General features: G+C 43.5%; 1 protein-coding gene across 1 annotated transcript in view; it reads right to left on the bottom strand.

The window, feature by feature from the left end:
- Nucleotides 1-700: 700 nt before the first annotated feature.
- LOC140406298 (histone deacetylase 4-like) overlaps nucleotides 701-20,771 on the bottom strand; it is a gene marked incomplete at its 3' end in the record, with an annotated part of 165,034 nt that continues 144,963 nt past the window's right edge. The window contains exon 11 of the mRNA XM_072494411.1: nucleotides 701-961. Coding sequence (XP_072350512.1) covers nucleotides 701-961 — 261 coding nt within the window. The remainder of the gene's footprint in view (nucleotides 962-20,771) is intronic.

Below are 20,771 nucleotides of genomic sequence, written 5' to 3' on the forward strand. Positions count from 1 at the left end.
CAATAGTGTGGAGTCTCATTTCTGAAGATTTTTGTTGTCGGAAATTTAAAAAAATAATTTTTGGGTGTGATTTTCTAGTTGTTCCCACAGGCCGGATCATCTGGTTCCCCAGCGGTGGAGGTGTGACCAACGGGAAAGCCTGTTGACAGTGAGCCGCACATTGGCGAGTTGTCTCTGCCACTGTGGGGAGGAGGGCAGAAAATCACACCCAATGTTTCACTTTTTCGGTTATCTTTCACTTAAGCCCACCTCTATATTTCCCGCGTGGTCTGTGCATGATTTGACACTGAATTAAACATTCTAACTCACATCTCTTGGTTTGGACTCTGTGGTAAGGAGATGTACAGCTGTTTGCAATGTTCAGATAAGTCAAGATCCCCTGTATTTTTTTGATTCTCTAATTACCACAATAAGCAGTGCAGAAACCCACAGACATTTAAGGTGTAATGAACGGGACCGTTCCTTGTCGATTGAAAAATCCCTGCCATTTACCCTTGGGTAAACAAAAAATTAGTCTGAAAATATTGTCAGCTGACAATTTTGTAATGGATCCAATTTTAAACATCACAAAAGCTAGCTTAAGAGTTATTTACTCATGCACTCTCACCCTTCACCTCCACATGAATCATTACACTAGCTGAATTTGTACAAAGTCACTGATACTGTACATATATATATGTTCACTAAAACACAAAAATACCTGTCTGAAAAGTAGTTCCTGCTGTTGCTCCGCCTGCCTCTTTCTTTGCTCCATCTCATGCTGCTCTTCCCCTTCTTCATCACTTTCGATTGGTTCTTGTTTGACCTGTACCACCTTGTTCATAGTTGTGGACTCATTTGGATTGACACCTCTGTCTGAGTATGGTTCTTCTGGCATGGCCTGATGTTCTCTGAGCTCCTCTTCTGTTTCTTCAGGGTGACTTTCATGCTGCCTGGGCTGCTCGCTAGGCTTTGGCATCAGCTGTTAAATGACAAGAGGAAGGAAAGAATCGATAAATAATTTAAGCATCAAAGCCAACTCATACTACTTCAGATCCAGAACCTTTAAAAACTTCAGGTCCGAATAACCATATTTTCACAATAGAAAGAAATTTGCCTGCAAACTGTTTCACAATCAACTTGCAGTGATTTCTTTATAATTGTTAAGCCTTTCATTATAAAGTTAACAGCACACTAACAAAGGACACTGTCAAACTAATGTCACACATTAAACAAAAACATAGAAAGCTATTAATCCACACATCTCAAATTCAGTGCTCCAATTGACAGCCCAGATGATGTTCCAAAACCACTTGGGCTTTACAGCACGAATTAATGGAAAAAAACGTTTGTTGGGTGTTGTAGCACTGGGATGATCACGTTATCGAACGAGACTCTTATTTTTTCGAGCCTCAGCGGGGAACGCCTTGCCGAGGCCACGCTTCATTTCCTGCACTGAGGAGCTCCGCTTGCTAGTACAGGAGATCAGAGCGCCATTTTTAAATGGCGTCCCGATCTCTTGATCCCCCAACGCAATCCAACCGGACTTCCCCAATGCCCCAACATACCTGTTGTGGAGTCTTCAAGCCACCCCCACAAACCCACCTCATAAGGGCAGGGCACCCCCGGGCCCGATTCCAAGCAAGGGCAAAATGCCACCTTGGCACAGCCAGCCTGTGCACCCTGGCAGTGCCACATGCAGTGTCAGGCTGGCACCCAGATGGCAGTGCCAAGCTGCTTGGGTGGCATCAGCAGTGCCAGGGTGCCACCCTGTCCAGAGGCTGACCACCCGGTGGCCTTAGTTTGCCTGGCAAAATCTGGAACAAGACCTTTTACTCAGTGGTCCAGGTGAACATTCATTGGCACTGACCATCAAGGTGCCTGTTACTAGAGGGTCACCCTGACTCCAGGTCTCTCCCCAAGGTTGTGCATTCTCTTCTCCTACAATGAGAGGAAGTGTGAATCATGACATATGTGACTAGCAGGACAGACAACATTTGTGAGGCATCAGTGTGAGAGGGAAAGAGGATTAATCGGAGTGTGCATGTGTGACTGTTCAGATGGAAATGTGAAGTGCCTGGAGAAAGAGGAATGAGTGGGACCTGCAAGGTCCGTTGCAAAGGAGAATGCTTGGAAAGTCAAAGTCTGGGGCTTGGTTTCTGAAATTCCAACATCATTTTCCTCAATCTCCTGAGCTGATTGATCTTCTTGATGCACTATCTGCTGATTGGAAGGACCACACTCCCGCTCTGACTTGCTCAGCTATTTTCATCCATGCCTACGTGCATTCTTCCTCCTGTCCTGAGAAATCCCTCCTTTGACATAATCAATGTGTCATCATGCCTCTCTCTGGCCAAGGAGTTCAGCGGTGGAATGCTATTCCTATGGCTTGCTGGAGAGTTCATTGGGCTTGTCTCGTCAATGCTCCTGCTGTTGTGGCAGGAATATGGCACCATTCTAATGTTACAGTAATAAAATGAGAGGAATGCTGAAGCACTTTCATGACCATTATCTTAACTCTAGATTACAGGAGTCACTAAAGCATGATGCAAAACGCTCTTGCAAATCCAGTGCAACCTATTTCCTTTTATTCTCTCTCCTGTTTATTGTTTTGCATACATATTTTTTTCCTGTTTGGTTTAACAACTTTAAAACTTGGTCCCTTTTTGCCCTGGCTATAACTTCCATTTTGAAAGAAAATTAAATCAGAATTTATTTGGCTTCTCGTTTCCAGACAATCAATCAAAACTTTTACATTAACCCACAGCAAAGTGCAAAAACACACAAAAGCAGGAGAAGAAAAAAAATCAGTCAGTTATTTTGGAGTCTGATAGCATCCACACGACTAAACTTATGCACAATGCTGTAGGAGTTAAAAACAAATTGTTCTTGTGCCGTCCATTATTTAGGTATTCAAGTTCTCCAGCTTTTATAGTCACAGTAATGACCTCTGCTCTTTGCCCTTGGGCTCTGATTGCATTTGGAAGAAATTCAGTGGAGAAGATCTGAGGTCAGTGCTCCAAGTTCACAAAATGCATATTCCTGAAACTGCCCTTTACTCTGCACTGAAATATCTTCACATTGAGCAGCACTCAACAACGAAAAACAAACACTAGGGATAATAGCAGCTAAGTTGAAAGAAAAAGCATATAAGGAGGCAAAAGTCAGTGATAGCCCAAAGATTGAGATAAATTCAGAATCCAGCAAAGGAGGGCTAAAAAGATAATAAAGAGAGAGAAAATAAACTACATGGACAAACTAGTGAGGAATACAAAAACTGACAACAAGAGCTTCTTTAAATGTTTAAAAAGGAAGAGAAAGGTCAAAGTGAACATAGGCCCCTTAGAAAATGAATGTGGAGAGATAGTTATGGGGAACAAGAAAATACCAGAGGGCTTAAACAGATATTTTGCATCGTCTTTAGGATGAAGAAACTTCGAACATCCCATTAATAATAAAGAATATGGGGGAGGAATTAAATACTTTCACCATCACTAGAGCTGTATTAGATAAACTAAAGGGGCTAAAGGCAGTTACGTCCCCTGGCCCCGATGGCTTGCATCCTAGGATCCTAAAAGAAATAGCCACAGAGGTATCCTTGGATTCTGGAGATGTACCGGATGATTGGACAACTGCCAATGTGACATCCCTATTCAAAAATGGGGGGGGGGGGAGGCAAAAGGTGGGTAACTATAGGCAGATTAGCCTAACATCTATTGTTGGAAAAATGTTGGAACCAATTATTAAGGGAGTATTAGCAGCACATTTGGAAAATCATAATCTAATCAAGCAAAGTCAGCATGGCTTCATGATAGGGAAATAGTGTCTGACTAGTTTTTCGAGGAAGTCACAACCAGAATGGATAGAAGGGAATCAGATGTGTTTTATTTGGAATTCCAGAAGGTATTCAACAAGATACCTCGCAAAAGGTTAAGTCATAAGATAAAAGCCCATAAGATAAAAGCTGGCATGCATAGCGAATCGACTAATTAAACTCCTATTTATGGAAAGAAATACTGCACACGTCATCGGGACATAATGCATCTTCTTACATCCCACAATCTGCACTCAATTCAGAACTACAAGGCTGAGAGTCACAAAGGAATTCAATGTGTCACTTCCTACAAAATTCCTTTATAGCATTTATCTTGGCAAATATGAAAATGCAGTTTGGGGACAGGTGTCAGTAATAGGACCAGTACCAGTAATAGATCTGACCCTTCACAATCAAGAGGTAAAACACTCCTCTCTCCTCTTGTTGTCTTCCATTTCAAATGCCATTGTCATGATTCGAAGTAGAGGATTGTATTATTCAGTAGGAATTTTGCAAAGGCCTGAAGCTATTGCAAGTTCTGCACCAAGTGAAATACTATGCAGGATAATATTCCAATGAAATACAATAATGTAAATTAAATACAGTAGACATAAATTTGAATTCAAAAACAAAGTAGGTGGATTGCTTTGAATGGCCATGGCTAGATTCATATGGAGATTAAAATTCTAAAATACAAATAAAAGTTATGCCCATTTTGGTTTTAAAAGTTTGTTATTTAGTCATTGTCTTCAATCTCTGCCACAAACTTTGCTCCCTAGCCACTTACTCCATATCTCTCACAAGTACCTGTCTGAGAATACACAGCTGATCGCAACAATTTAAAAAAATATATTTTTTAATTCTTTTTCACATTTTCTCCCAAATTTACACCCAACAATAAACAATAGTCAGTAACGAATTCAATGTCAATCCCCATATCAATAACAACGATCCCATCCTCCCACCAAACCCCCAAACATTAGCCTGCATGTTAACATAAACAAATGACAAAGAGGAATCAGGAATCACCCATAGTCACCATTAATACATACAGTCTCCCTCCCCCCAACCCCCCAATGTTCGATGTGATCCAATTCTCAAAAGTGCATAATGAATAATGCCTATGAACTGTAGAATCCCTCCTTCCTTCCCCTCAGTTCAAATTTGACCTTTTCAAGCGTCAAGAATTCCACCAGGTCCCCCCACCACGCCAAGGCACAGGGTGGAGAGGTTGATCCCCACCCTAACAGGATCCGCCTTTGGGTGGTCAACGAGGCGAAGGCTACAACATCTGCCTCTCCGCCCGTTTCCAACCCCGGCTGGTCCGACACCCCGAATATGGCCTCCCGAGGGCCCAGGTCCTGATCGCAACCTTAGTGTCATATTTGACTCTGAATAAGATTCTAACTAAATATCCGTGCCGTCACTAAGGCCATATATCTTTACATCCATAATATCGCCTGATTCCTCCCCCCCACCTTAGCTCATTCGCTATCTAAACTTTCATCCATGCCTTCATTATCTATGGACTTGACTATTGCAATGCATTCCTGGCTGACCTCCCACCTTTTACTGTGTAAATTTGGTTAAATAAGTGCAGGAAGGCACGAGGAAGAAAGATGTCCAAAACCCAAAGGAAAGCTGCCGTGAAGAAGGCGGCGAATGAAAGTTCGCCGTCGAGTGGAAGGGTTGGCTCAGCATCTGGAAGGATGCCGGAGGCTGGGTCGCTGAGTGGGGCCGCACTGTTCACGGCAGAAAAGATGACCGAGGTGATGGTTGTGGAACTTGAAAAACAGTTCACAAAGCACTTGGAGGTGATGAAGAAGGAGATGATGGCAGTATTGAAGGTGCTGGTGGAAGAGGCGATTGCCCGGTGAAGACGTCGGTGTTGAAGGCATCGGCCAAGGTGCGGGAGCAGGGTGAGAAACTGAAGGGAGTGGAAGAGGCCTTGTCGCATACAGTGACCAACTCACCTCGATGGGTGAGGAGCTGCAGAGGGTGTTGGAGGCCAAAAAGGGTATGTGAGCCAAAGTAGAAGACCTTGAAAATAAATCTGAGGATCGTGGGCCTGCCCAAAGAGTGGAGGGCCCGAGGCTGATAGATTATTTTGCCAAGGTGTTGGCGGAGCTGTTGGGGAGGGGGAAGATCCCTCTTGGTACGAACTGGATCGGGCTCATAGGGCTTGGAGGCCTAAACCAAAGACGAATGAGCCGCCAAGAACAGTGATTATTTGTTTCCGTAGGTACTGCGTGAAGGAGAAGGTTCTGTGTTGGGCAAAGCAGAAGCGGGAGGTCCATCCTGTGACATACGTATATACCAGGACTTTACTGTGAAGTTGGCGAGGAGGTGGTTGAGTGAAGAAGGCACTGTATAACAGCAGGGTGCGGTTTGGTGTACTGTACCGAGCTAAGTTGAGGGTGATCTCCAACACCAAAGACTTTTATTTCGAGACGATGGAAGCGGCAGAGGCATTTGTGAAAGCAGAAGGACTGGGGCAGAAGTAAGAAATGCGGCTGAGGATTGGTCTTGGACTGAGGATAGTGGATTTGGAGGAGTGTATGTAGCTCTATTTTTCACTGCATGTTGTTATATGTGCTAAATGAGTTGACTTTGCCTATTTGGACAAGGTAAGAGTTGGGATTTTCTTTTGCAATGATGGTTCTTTGGGGGTTTGTGTATTTACACTGGGGTTGTGTGTTGAAGGGGATTTCTTTGTTTTCCTGGGACCGGGCAGGGGGGAGTGGATTGGAGGGGAGAGAAGCTTGGGCAGGGGCCTCCACATTGGCTAGCTCAAGCTGGCCAGTGAACAGGAGTATGGTGTGGGGAGGGGCTGCGGCCATCAGAGCCTGGTAGAACAGATTTCAATGAGCCTAGGAGATGTGAAAACTTGGGGGAAGCGGACCGATACTGGGTGAGATGTTTTCAAGATGAAGTGGATGGGAGGATTCTGGGAGGGGTGGGGGGAGGTGCTTGATGGTAACAATAGGATAAGGTGGGCCAAGCCCAGGGGGCAGGGCCTGGAGTTATGAGGATGGTGGATAGGAGGGGGGTTTGCGGGGAGGAGGGGGGTTTGCGTGGGGGGGGGGGGAGAAGAGGGGTGAGTGACCCCCAGTTAGGGTAGTTACGTGGAATGTGAGGGGTTTGTTGATGGGAGGATTTCAGGGTCATCTCGGGGGCAGTGCTTGTGAACTTGGAACCAGGGCCCCTAGAAGCCATTTTCGGGGGGTCGGACAGGCTCGGGCAATAGGCGGGTGCGGGGGCAGAGGTTTGCTTCTCCATCCTGTGACACAGCTTGGCGGGGGGGGGACCAACTTGAATTTCTTTGACTCCCGGGAAGGTGAAGTCTCAGCTGAAGTGGATGAAGGAAGAGTTTCAATTCATATTTACGGATTGTTAATTTGTGTTTTTTTTTTAACCTGGAATGTACGCGGGATGTTTTGGTCTCTATATATTGAGTGGGGCGCGGTTTGTGTGTCGGGGACTGTTACTGTATTTGGTTTGGTTTGTTTTTTCTTTGGTTGTTAATTGATGAAAGTGTTGAAAATGAGGAGAATAAAAAGATTTTTAAAAAAGAAATGAATGTGTATTTTTTTATTGATTTACCTGGACAATCACAGAAACATAATCCTCAAATTTCCAGATGATACCAAAATGGCACACAATCAGAGTCAAAGGATTGAGACAATTGGGCCAGATGTGCAACATAATTTGGATTAGTCGAAAGTGGGTTCTTACTATTCCTACGTCAGGGCCAGAGCTCTGGGTTCAAGGCCCACTCCAGGATTTGATGGCCACGGAAGGCATTTTCATAACATGGCCAATGAGTTGATTATCAGCCTGTAAATGTTTTCAATAAGCCTGATGGTAGGCAGTAAGAATGGGAGAGTTTTCTGGTCAGTCAGCCTGCAGCACTTTGCTCAACATAATCATGGATTAATCCAAAGGAAGCCCATGATCACCAACACCCACTTTGGGCAGACAACCTGAAGGAGGAGGAGGAGAAGATGCCAAAAAGGAAGTCATATGTAAGGCTAATTTTAAAAAAAATCAGGAGCAATTGGGGTTAAATCTGTAAATCCATCTCCCCCAGATGGAACTACAGTATATAAAAACAAATAACCTACTGATTTGCAGCGGTATTTCGACAGTTTTAATATTGAGAAATAACTCAGAATCTTTATGGTGCAGGAGGCCATTCAGCCCATTGAGGCTGTTCAGTAGTGTCATATGAGAGTACCTTTAAGAAATGGGTGTTTATTACTGCAGTGATGTCAGAGAGTGGTGGAGCTGGGCTGTCGGTCAGCTTTTTCCTTTGGTTTTAGATTGTTTGCTGCAGGGTGTGTTTTAGTTTTGTTTTCATAGATCATGGAATTTACAGTGCAGAAGGGAGCCATTCGGCCCATCGAGTCTGCACCGGCTCTTGGAAAGAGCACCCCACCCAAGGTCAACAACTCCACCCTATCCCCATAACCCAGTAACCCCACTCAACACTAAGGGCAATGTACCACGGCCAATCCACCTAACCTGCACATCTTTGGACTGTGTTTCAGTGTTGGAGCTGGAGCCAGACAAAGCAGGTGTACTGTTGATCTCTCTGCCATGAAAAGACTAGCTCTTGATCATTTGGTGAATTCAGAATTATAAATGTTTTCAGTAGTGAATGTAAACCTGATGTGCTTCTGTTAAAAGGTGTTTCTTTTGTCTTCTGGATGTTGTTTGGGAAATTATTAAGGATTACTTAGTGTTGTATTCTTTGGGGGTTGTATTTGAATTGATGGTTGCTAAGATGTTCACTGTTATGTTGATGTTTATGTTTTAAAAAGGTTAACTTGAGTTCATAGAATAAAGTTTTGCTTTAAAAAATACTTTTCCATTTCTGCTGTACCACACCTGTAGAGGTGTGGTACAGCAGAAATGGAAAAGTATTTTTTAAAGCAAAACTGTTTATTCTATGAAGTCAAGTTCATAGAATATGAACGATCCAAAGTTCTCTTGGCCAGCTGCCCCCCGCAACCCACCTTGCACCTGTTCTACACTTATGCTCATCCAAAACCCTGCTACCTGTGTGTTTGCAGCAAGTATTGCTCACCCATCCTACATTGGATGCTGAACTGTCAACTAATCCATTTGGGGCTGTTTAGCACAGGGCTAAATCGCTGGCTTTGAAAGCAGACCATGGCAGGCCAGCAGCACGGTTCAATTCCCGTAACAGCCTCCCTGAACAGGCGCCGGAATGTGGCGACTAGGGGCTTTTCACAGTAATTTCATTGAAGCCTACTTGTGACAATAAGCGATTTTCATTTCATTTGAAAATTCTCATCCTCTCCCTATCTTTGTAGCCTCCTCTGGTTCTACAAGACTTGGATTCCTCTGTCCCTCTTAAGATGGAATTATCTCTCCAAGCCTTGCCACCTCTTCACAATGCTCTGGTTCTTTAAGCCACTATTTAGAGCCCATCTCTGACCAAGTTTTTGATCATCTGTTGCAATATCATGTTATGAGGCACAGGGCCAAGTTTTGTTTGATAGTGCTCTTGTGAATTATCTTTGGACACTTTATGATGTTAAAGATGCTATATAAATGCAATTTGTTGTTGCTGAGGAGAGAGAAGTAGGTTGGATGGAAGTTTCAGACAGCAAGACTGAGATGGCTGAAGGTTTTGGCCCTAACAGTGATACAAAGGATTAGTGGATCACAGGACATGGAAGGTGAGTCTGTTGCAGCTTCTGAACTGCTCCATCATCTCTATCTTTGATGTAGTTGTCCTCAGGAAAAAACATATCGTCTCCCATTCAGGTCACTTCTCCTGTACACTTTGCTCCTCAATGGGGTAGTGTTTAGCCTATTTGGTGCACAACCTGCTTAACCATCCATCGCCAGATTTGGCAGACACATCAAGCACAATGACGCATTACTTGATTACCCCTTTTTCTTTCTTCCACCCTTCTCCCCTGTTACCCCCTTACACTCACCACCGACAGAAAGTGCAAAGTGCTCAAGAACTACTGTTAGTAGAGTCTTCTGCTGACCTCATCCTTTGTTGCCTACAAAGCCAAGCTTTTTTCAAGGTTACTCCCTGCCAGAAATCTGATCCGATATCTGTTTTTAGTTTCTCTATCTTCCCCTCACATTCTCTCTGAGCTAAGTCTGTTCATGAGTTACACCTCTTGTATGCCCAATTATGGACATTGTACATCCTTGATTTTCATTACCACATTGGTGGAAATGCCTCAACTCTTCTCTGACCTCAATTATGGATTCCCTTCCAAAACCTCTCTGCCTCTCCTCCTGTAAGACTCTCCTTAAAATCTATTCTTTTAACCAAGCTCTTAGTCACCTTTCCTAACATCTCCTCCAACTTTGGCTGACTGTCAATTTCTGTCAGATTTCACATCTGCAAGATGCCTTGGAAATGTTTTTCCCTGTTAACAGTACTACATAATTGCAATTTGTAAATGAGCATTTCAAACTACTATGTTAAGGGACGGAGGTAATTTCAGTGGAATGAGGAATGAGCGGCAATGGATGACATTAGGAATACGTCCTCTGGTAATTGCTGATTTATAAGGTGTTGATTGCAGCACTGAAACAGACTGTATTATTGAATTCAAGATACAAATTGATGCATATCTAGTCATACACAGGATTCAGGGATGTGGTTTACTTAACCAACCTCCCAGACTCAACAAGATGTCTCCATGAATTTTTTTTTCAATTAACATTTTATTGAGGTATTTTTGGTATAGAAACAACAACAAAATAGAATAAACCATAAACATAGTGCAAAAACAGTTTACCTTTCATACAGGTCTCACCCTTACTCTCTCTTCCCCCCCCCCCCGGTCTGCTGACGATTAATTTTCCGCAAGGAAGTAGACGAACGGTTGCCACCTCCGGGTGAACCCTAACAGTGACCCTCTCAAGGCGAACTTAATTTTCTCCATACAGAGAAAGCTAGACATGTCCGATAGCCAGGTCTGCGACTTCGGGGGCTTTGGGTCGCTCCATGCCAAAAGTATCCGTCTCCGGGCATATTGTGCACCTGTCCTCCACCCCAAAGAATCTGTTCATCCGGGCCACTGTCATGTGAGCCCGGTGAACGACCTTAAATTGTATCAGGCTGAGCCTGGCACATGTTGCAGACGTGTTGACTCTACTAACGCGTCTGCCCATAAACCATCCTCTATCTCACCTCCCAGCTCCTCCTCCCACTTACGCTTCAGCTCTTCGGTCTGAGTCTCCTCCGACCCCATAAGCTCCTTATAGATGTCCGAGACGCTCCCCTCCCCTACCCATCCTCTGGAAATTACCCTATCCTGAATCCCCCTCAGCGGTAGGAGTGGGAAGGTTGCCACCTGCTTATGAAGGAAGTCCCGCACCTGCAAGTATCTGAATTAGTTTCCCCTCGCCAGTCCAAACTTTTCCTCCAGCGCCCTTATACTCAGGAAACTCCCTCTATGAACACATCCCCCATCCTTTCAATCCCTGCTCTCCGCCATACCCGGAACCCCCCATCCATACAGCTCTACTGCTGGTTCCAAGCAAAACGAAAAACTTTTTACAAAAACAGAGAAACAAAACAGAGAAAACAGAAACACGAACGTTGCAGCCAAGTTCAAAAAGTTCTCAGTCCTTGGTCAGCCCTTTCTTTCTTGCAAAGTCCAACGCGTCCTCAGGCGACTCAAAGTAAAAGTCCTGATCCTCATGCGTGACCCAGAGACGGGATGGGTATAACAGTCCAAACCACCTTTTTCTTGAAAAGGATCGCCCTGATCGGATTAAAGCCTGCTCTCCTCCTGGCCAACTCCACGCTCAGGTCTTGGTAAACCCGCAGGATGCTATTGTCTCCCACTTACAGCTCTGTGTCTGCTTGGCCCACTGCAGAATACGCTCCTCATCCGAGAACCTGTGGAATCTCACCACCATAGCCCTCGGGGGATCTCCCATTCGCGACTTCTTCGCAGGTGCTCTGCGAGCCCTATCCACCTCCAAGGGCCGGAAGAAAGCCCCATCCCCCAGTAACTTCTCAAACATGCCTGCGACATATGCCCCAGCGTCCATTCCTTCGGACCCCTCCGGGAGCCCGACAATTCTTAGGTTCCGCAGGCGGGACCTATTCTCTAGGTCCTCCATCTTCTCCAGAACCTTCTTTTGCTGGTCACTCAGCATCCCCACCTCCAGCTCCACTGCGGTCTGATGCTCCTTCTGCTCAGCCAGCGCCTTCTCCACCTTCTGGATCGCACGATCCTGGGCATCCAACCTGAGCTCCAGCCACTCAATCATCGCTTTTATTGGGTCCCAGCAGTCCCGATTCTGTGTAGCAAAGCCCTCCTGGATGACTTGCATCAGCTGCTCCATAGACTGCTGGGTCAACAAGCCAGAGGTTCGCCTATCCGCCATGCTGTCCTCTGTTGCAACTACAGCCCAAGTCTTCTCTGTCTTCCTATTTCTGCCCTTACGAACACTTTTAATCCTTTTCTCCATGCACTGAAGTGGGAATTCCGTAGAGAATTGCAACTGACATCCATTCTGCAATTCAAGTCCGTTAAAAGATCGGGGGGGAAAAGGTCCAAAAGTCCGACCAGAGCGGGAGCCACCAAATGTGCGACTTATTCCTTCATAGCCGCCACCGGAAGTCGATGTCTCCATGAATTAAATGTCCTATTTTTTTTCTCTATGTTGGCAAGTCACAAAAGTAAGTAATGTGGCTTTATTATAATGCCCACAAAACATTTAGCTGCAGTTCATGGTTATAGTGAAACCAAAATTACCAGGAAATATGCACGTTCTAAGATCAACATGTTCTAAAATCAGAATAACACTGTTTAACATGCAAATAGAAACCATTGTAATACACTCATGGATGATCAGATTAATCTCACACACTGAGTGTACCAGTTATTTCATGGTTACACACACATCCACTTTTAGTTGCATCCTTTCCATGTGATGTGTACATTGAACAGAAACTTTATAAGCTCACTGTACTCCAGTGGCTGCAAAGAAAAAAAAGCTAGCACTCGATCTCCACAGTTTTGTAAATTAAGATTTTAGATTGCCAAAGCAGCTTTAATACAAGATTAAAAAATGACTAGCAGCAAGTCAATTTAACAATTCCAAGAATGTTAAAAGTGCAGGGGGGAAGCTCAATTTACTAATATGACCAAAATCCTGAAGATGAATCATTGACAAGTTCACTACATTGTATATTTTTGCATGAAGTTAAGGTTACTTTTAAATCTCAAGTCCAGGATACAATCTGATATTGGTAAAATAATAATAATAATTTTTATTGTCACAAGTAGGTTTACATTAACACTGTAATTAAGTTACTGTGAAAAGCCCCTAGTTGCCACATTCTGGCGCCTGTTCAGGTACTCGGAGGGAAAATTCAAAATGTCCAAATTACCTAACAGCACGTCTTTCGGGACTTGTGGGAGGAAACCGGAGCACCCGGAGGAAACCCACGCAGACACAGGGAGAACGTGCAGACTCCACAGACAGTGATCCAAGCCAGGAACCTAACCTGGTACCCTGGCGCTGTGAAGCAACAGTGCTAACCACTGTGCTACCTTGCTTCTCTCTTTCCCACCCTCCCCACACCAAATATGACAAGAAAATATATCAGTGTATCGAACTTCTGTCCATCTTTTTAAGGACTGTAAACACCATGGTAGTTATGCATATATTAAAATTTCAAACAAAAAGATAAAATTTAAAAATAATCAAATATTAAGGTACATCAGACTATATCCTTCTAACAAAAGCAACAGTGTAATACAATTCTTTAAGCTCAACAATACCAATTATAAACTGTCACAGTTGATGAATTCAAGGGCTACAAAGTTGCCTTAACAACCATGGTAACAAACCACATGAATACTCTTATTTGATGTGGTCAACAGTGGGCATACGCAGAATATAGTGGCAGTTCTCCAAAAGTACAGCATTGACGTCAGAAGGTTGTGCAATCATCTCATTTTGGCTCTAATCTATAAACAATGAACAAGCATTGGACATCCATGCAATGGAGCTAATGTTGTATTTGCAAAACACAGTCCTGGCATTAAATATATATGACATCTAGAGGAAGAAACTCACAAGCCAATCAAAGCCGCTTTCCTATCCCTCCTCCCCAACTCCAGTTAGGACCACATGCATTAAATGCATTCTGTAAACTTCTGAAAAACATCTCTAGTGTTGACAAATAGTTCTGCTTTAACATTAAAAATGTTCAAATAAATAATATCCCCCAAACAACAAATTCTTAGACGGTAAATAAGAAAATTATTTAAATATACAGAGCCAAATGGTCACAAAGAGCCAATCGCCTTCCTCTATATTAATTTTTATTAAATTATAAATATTGGCCTGGTGAAATAGTCTGCACATACATTGCATTAATATATGATGTTTTAAACCAAATATTTCAACTATCCAAAAATCTTCTATGCAAGCTTGGCATTTCTTTATAGGAGTGTAGGGCGGCACGGTAGCACAGTGGTTGGCACTATTGCTTCACAGCGCCAGAGTCCCAGATTCGATTCCCAGCTTGGGTCACTGTCTGTGCGGACTCTGCACGTTCTCTCCGTGTCTGCGTGGTTTCCTCCGGGTGCTTTGGTTTCTTCCCACAAGTCCCGAAAGACGTGCTCGTGAGGTGCTGTCTGCCAGTATCAAGACCCGCCAATCTCACCCCTCACACAAACTTCACTCAGCCACTCAGTGTCCTTCACAGGCCCAAGCTCCAACAGTCTCAATGTTGCAAGTACTGTCCCCGCCTCCTCCTATTGGTGAGTGGAACAATGTGGCTATGGATGTGATGCTAGGAAAGTTAATTGAATAATTTGGACGCTATTCGGATGGAACAAGGCAAAATATTGCGGGTGCAGGCAGCTGCGACCAGCATTTTCAATCTAAAAGCCGGTTGCGGCCTGGGTGCTTCTCCCACGCACACCACGACCGATTGCTCCGCGACCCAGCCGCAGGTCGTGACCCTGAGTTTGAAAAACCCTGTTTTATAGGATTGTGTGAAATGATTATGCATATTGTCTAGATTTTTTCCATTTACACAAGTCCCGGCAGCAATTTATGATTCCACTACTCAGGGTTAAAGAATATGTTAATAGCATTTTGCTAAAGTGTGTCAACATGCGTACTAAGTATCACAGTTGGCACACTTTACCTTTGGCCCATAGTTTTGGATCCAGCTGTGAGTAAATGTAATGAAAAGGTCTCCTTTCTGTGCTAGCTGTAAGAATGGTACAAGACGTCTGAGCACACTGACAGAGTAAGGGGAATTTATTCTGCATTCAAACAATGCCAGATCTGACCGGAGAGCAATCCATCCAACAGCAAATAATTTGGAAAAGTGTATATATTTACATTGCCACTATTTCCTCATGGATTAATTTAAACTCAAAATTCAAGTCTTTGTAATATTGAATTTCAAACATATTTACAGTGATATAGATCATGGTTAGAATTAAAAATTCTCCAGATAAATCCCAAGCAATTACATAGAACTGCACATAAAAACCAAGATTTTCTCAAATAAATAGTCTTGGTGCAGCTATAAAATCAGATTTACTATCAGACTGCTCAGCTATTTTTCTGGCCCAATGTCATAAGATAATAAAAGAAATCTTCAAATGAAAGACAAAAATACATTACTGAAAAAGGCACAGAGGAAGCAATCAGTGACAGTATCTGTTCACTCAAGCTGCCATTTCAGTTAGAATGTAAAACAGTATTCACCATGTTCAGCACTCAAGTGGTTAGCACTGTTGCTTCACAGCGTAAGGAGCCTGGGTTCGATTCCCGGTTTGGGTCACTGTCTCTGCTGAGTCTGCACGTTCTCCCAGTGTCTGTGTGGGTTTCCTCTGGGTGCTCCGGTTTCCTCCCACAAGTCCCAAAAGATGCACTTGTTAGGTGAATTGGACATTCTGAATTCTCCCTTGGTGTACACAAACAGGTGCCGTAGTGTGGCGACTAGGAGATTTTCACAGTAACCTCATTGCAGTTTTAATGTAAGCCTACTTGTGACACTAATAAAGATTTTTTTACAAATAGTGCAGGATGGTGTAGAGGCAGCAAATGCAGTGGGATTGGATTTACTGGCTGCCCTTTCCAAACCACATCTTGCATCTGCAGGTTGCATTACATGTCCACATCCTTGACACAAAACCCAAAATATAAAGTGCTAAGTGTACTTTCCCATAGCATCTAAGAATTTTGTTTTCCTAGCAAATGGTAGTGAAAATATAAATGTTAATTTTGTTGAATAGCTCAGCACTAAAGTAACAGTTATGCACAATATACATCAACCATGAACACATAAACAAGCAAACATTTACGTCTCTACTCCTACAAAGCAGTCCAGTGCTGTACTTTTCTTTGTTCTTTGCATCTTGACAGATACATGAATAGGATGGAAATAAAGGGATATGGACCCTAGAAATGTAGAAGATTTTAGGTTAGTTGAGCAGCATGGTTGGCGAGGATTGGAGGACTGAAGGGCCTGTTCTTGTGCTGTACACTGTTCAACACACTACTTCTGCATGCAGCTTGGAGAATCTGTGGTGTCATCAGTTCTGTACATGAAGCCATTCCACATACAAGTGAAGAGCAAGACTGGAATTCATCAGAATATCCTACCTAGTCACATACAAAAAGCTGGGTAACTAGCACTAGGCTATTAAAATTAATGCCCATGATATTGTGAAAATATCCCCTCCCATGCATCAATGTAATATTGCACATTCCCTTTCATCTTATTCCTTAAATCTTTTCCCGTTTTCAAACTTATTACATCCCTGGCAAAAGAATGCCAAAAATCCATCTGAAACAAAGTAGAAATTTAATTCATAAATAACTACAGATTCATGATACAACTACATTTTCAAATATAGAATTGGAACTATGCTTTGCTATTTACCCATAAACCACTGAAATCTATCCCAATTTAACAACTATTTATTGAGCCCTTTTGAGCCCATTTTGAATTTTTAGAAGGGTCCAGGTGTTGTAAATGGTTAGGATTAATGGCCATTGTTCAGATTGTGGATCTAGATTTCGATGATTTGGTGTACAATGCTAAAATCTGCTGACAATGATCAAAATAGGGTTCTAGCTGTAAACAATGTGGAAAAATTGCAAAAGGCAAGTTTTGTAGAAGAGAATTTCAAGAGTCAGGTGTAATTTAATGTGGAGGGTTGGGAGATAATATATTTTTGGAAGAAAAATAAATGCATATTCTGTGGGAAGATGTAAATGAATATGGAGACACAAATGGTGAAACTGGTCTACTCCAGAATCACAAAATGAATGGATTTTACATTGAGCCAATTTTCATTCCCAGCAACTAGCACGTACCAATTTCACCACCGAAACATCTTGAAAATAGAGGTCCAGGCAAATAAAGCCATATAAAAAGAGGAACGGCATTTTGGAATGATGAGAGTGGCCGAAGACAAAAAGGTCTGAATATTTTTTGTGACGAGGAATCAAGGAATTATCGCACTTTTATAAGAACTAGGAGCAGGAGTAGGCCATCTGGCCCCTCGAGCCTGCTCCACCATTCAATGAGATCATGGCTGATCTTTTGTGGACTCAGCTCCACTTTCCGGCCCGAACACCATAACCATTGGGCAGCACGGTAGCACAAGTGGATAGCACTGTGGCTTCACAGCGCCAGGGTCCCAGGTTCGATTCCCCGCTGGGTCACTGTCTGTGCGGAGTCTGCACGTTCTCCCCGTGTCTGCGTGGGTTTCCTCCGGGTGCTCCGGTTTCCTCCCACAGTCCAAAGACGTGCAGGTTAGGTGGATTGGCCATGCTAAAAAATTGCCCGTAGTGTCCATAAGGGTTGGGAGGGGTTATTGGGTTGCGGGGATAGGGTGGAAGTGAGGGATTAATGTGGGTCGGTGCAGACTCGATGGGCCGAATGGCCTCCTTCTGCACTGTATGTTCTATGTAATCTATGTATGTAACCCTTAATCCCTTTATTCTTCAAAAGATCTTTTATGATCTGCATTAAATGTAAATGCTTTTGGGTGACTTCAAAAAGGTGAAATTATTTGACTTCAAGTCAGTAAAACCATTCAGTTTTCCCTTTTAACTGATATTATCGTCACTTCTGTTAACCAACGCATTTGCATCAATCACCAAAATGGCCTCATCATTTAATGCAGTTATTGCAAGGACAGGACGAAAGTTCATACGGTTATATATGTGGGTTGTTGCTGCAATGTCTCTTTAAGAGTTAGTAGGTCACTTGATAGTCCAGGATAGAAATGGCAGCACGGTAGCACACGTGGCTAGCACTGTGGCATCACAGTGCCAGGGTCCCAGGTTCGATTCCCCGCTGGGTCAGTCTGTGAGGAGTCTGCACGTTCTCCCAGTGTCTGCGTGGGTTTTCTCCGGGTACTCCGGTTTCCTCCCACAGTCCAAAGACGTGCAGGTTAGGTGGATTGGGCATGCTAAATTGCCCTTAGTGTCCAAAAAGGTTAGGAGGGGTTATTGGGTTATGGGGATAGGATGGAAGTGAGGGCTTAAGTGGGTCGGTGCAGACTCGACGGGCCAAATGGCCTCCTTCTGCACTGTATGTTCGATGTATCTATGATGTCACCGGCTGCTTTGTGGGCTTTTGCCTTCGGTCAAAAGCTGCTGCAATCGGCCAGTCATTTTTTTTTTTACTACACGAGTATCTGAAGGGGAGTTGTGAGAGCACACAAAGATTGCTTAAAAAAAGGTGGAAAACTTTGGGTATGATGGGCTCATTTGATGAAGACTCAGAAATCTCAGATCATACTCTTGATAGATTCCACTATTTTATTCTCACAAAAGTACTAGATCATGATGTTGATTATTTGATTGAAATGGAAGCGGAGGACGACATTTGACTTATTTTCACCAGAGGAGACATCTGACATGGTAGAGTAAAACCAACAGTCACAGATCCTGAGACCAGAAAATAACTCATAGAAAAGCCTGTTTAAACAAAGTGAGCAAGTGCCAGAACACAGCTACACCATCAATGACAAGTGGGTTCCTGCAACTGTTTTGGTTCAGACTGGCCTAATCTCCTACACAATCCAAACAACAGATGAATTCATGTGGAGATGCCATGTTGATCAATTGTCATCCACTCTCGTCAATGTGCCAGTGCCACAACTACCTCTTGAGGGAACAGCCTTCATTCCACCTGATTGCGTTCATCTGCAGAAGCAGAGATCGTACAATATGTGCCAGTACTAGTCTTCCCTCTGAAAATGAGACTGTAATGCCTTCCAGGGCAGTCATCAACTGAAGAGCCTGAAAATACATCTAAGTTGCGAACAACATAATCCCGGAATTGCACAGGCGACATTCCGGGACATCACTGGCTATTTCAAGGGTTTTTGGCTTCAGTCTGGTTCCAGCTCTTGCACAGCGTACAGCTTGCAAATAAATCTCCGTTGATTGTTACCGTAAACCCACGTACTACAGCATTCTCTTCTTTTAAAGTACAAGATACAACTACAAATCTAAAATGTACCAACAAAACAGGACCTTGCTGGATTATGTACATGCAGCAAAGCAAAGGACTACGGCATTGCTTTTCAAACAATCCTACAATATGACCCCATTTTAACTCTCTGCCACCTACTCAAGGACAATTAGATATGGGAACAAATACTGGCCTTACCAGCAATGCCCACAATCCATGAATAAATTTATAAAATGTTTAAAATTAACAGACCACAGATGCCAACAAAAACAAAACAGTAATAAAGCAGAATAGTATTCAGCATATAAAGTTCACATAATGGTGGAGATGGTTAGCAGTTTCAAATTCCTAGGGGTGGACCAGGACAGATTTTTGGAGATGTTGATGCTACCACCAAGAAAGCACAACAGCGCCTATACGTCCTCAGGAAACTAAAGAAATTCGGCATGTCCACATTAACCCTGACCAACTTTTACAGATGCACCATAGAAAGCATCCTATCGGGCTGCATCACAGCCTGGTATGGCAATTGCTCGGCCCAGGACCGCAAGAAACTTCAGAGAGTCGTGAACACCGCCCAGTCCATCACACGAACCTGCCTCCCATCCATTGACTCTGTCAATGCCTCCCGCTGCCTGGGGAAAGCGGGCAGCATAATCAAAGATCCCTCCCACCCGGCTTACTCACTCTTCCAACTTCTTCCATCGGGCAGGAGATACAGAAGTCTGAGAACACGCACGAACAGACTCAAAAACAGCTTCTTCCCCCCTGTCACCAGACTCCTAACTGACCCTCTTATGGACTGACCTTATTAACACTACACCCTGTATGCTTCATCCGATGCCAGTGCTTATGTAGTTACATTGTATATGTTGTGTTGCCCTATTATGTATTTTCTTTTCTTCCCATGTATTTAATGATCTGTTGAGCTGCTCACAGAAAAATACTTTTCACTGTACCTCGGTACACGTGACAATAAACAAATCCAAATCCAAATCATATAAATAGAAAAAATATTTCCATATTCCCTTTGTGATGGAAGACTCAGTAAATCCCATTTTCCTTTCTCACACACTTTGTAATAAGCCCCTCGGTCCCACCACAAATTCTCACTCACGCTCTACTTCGTAAACCCCCTCCCCCCCAACTCACTCGCTGAGCAGCACCTTTCTTTCTTTTTAATAATATTTTATTGAGGTATTTGAAAAAGTTTTGTAACAGTAACAAAAACAATGACATCAACATGGTAAAATAAACATTTCCCCCCCCCAGCCCAATCTTCACGCACCTCAACCATACAACAACAATCGATCCGCCCCCCCTCCCCTTGGAATACTGCATCTGCTGACATTTTAATTTTCCCCGAGAAAGTCGACGAACGGCTGCCACCTCCGGGTGAACCCAAACCTTGACCCTCTTAAGGCAAACTTTATTTTCTCGAGACTGAGAAACCCAGTCATGTCACTACCCCAGATCTCGACACTTGGGGGCTTC

This window comes from Scyliorhinus torazame, unplaced genomic scaffold (assembly GCF_047496885.1).
Source record: "Scyliorhinus torazame isolate Kashiwa2021f unplaced genomic scaffold, sScyTor2.1 scaffold_446, whole genome shotgun sequence".
NCBI lineage: Eukaryota > Metazoa > Chordata > Chondrichthyes > Carcharhiniformes > Scyliorhinidae > Scyliorhinus > Scyliorhinus torazame.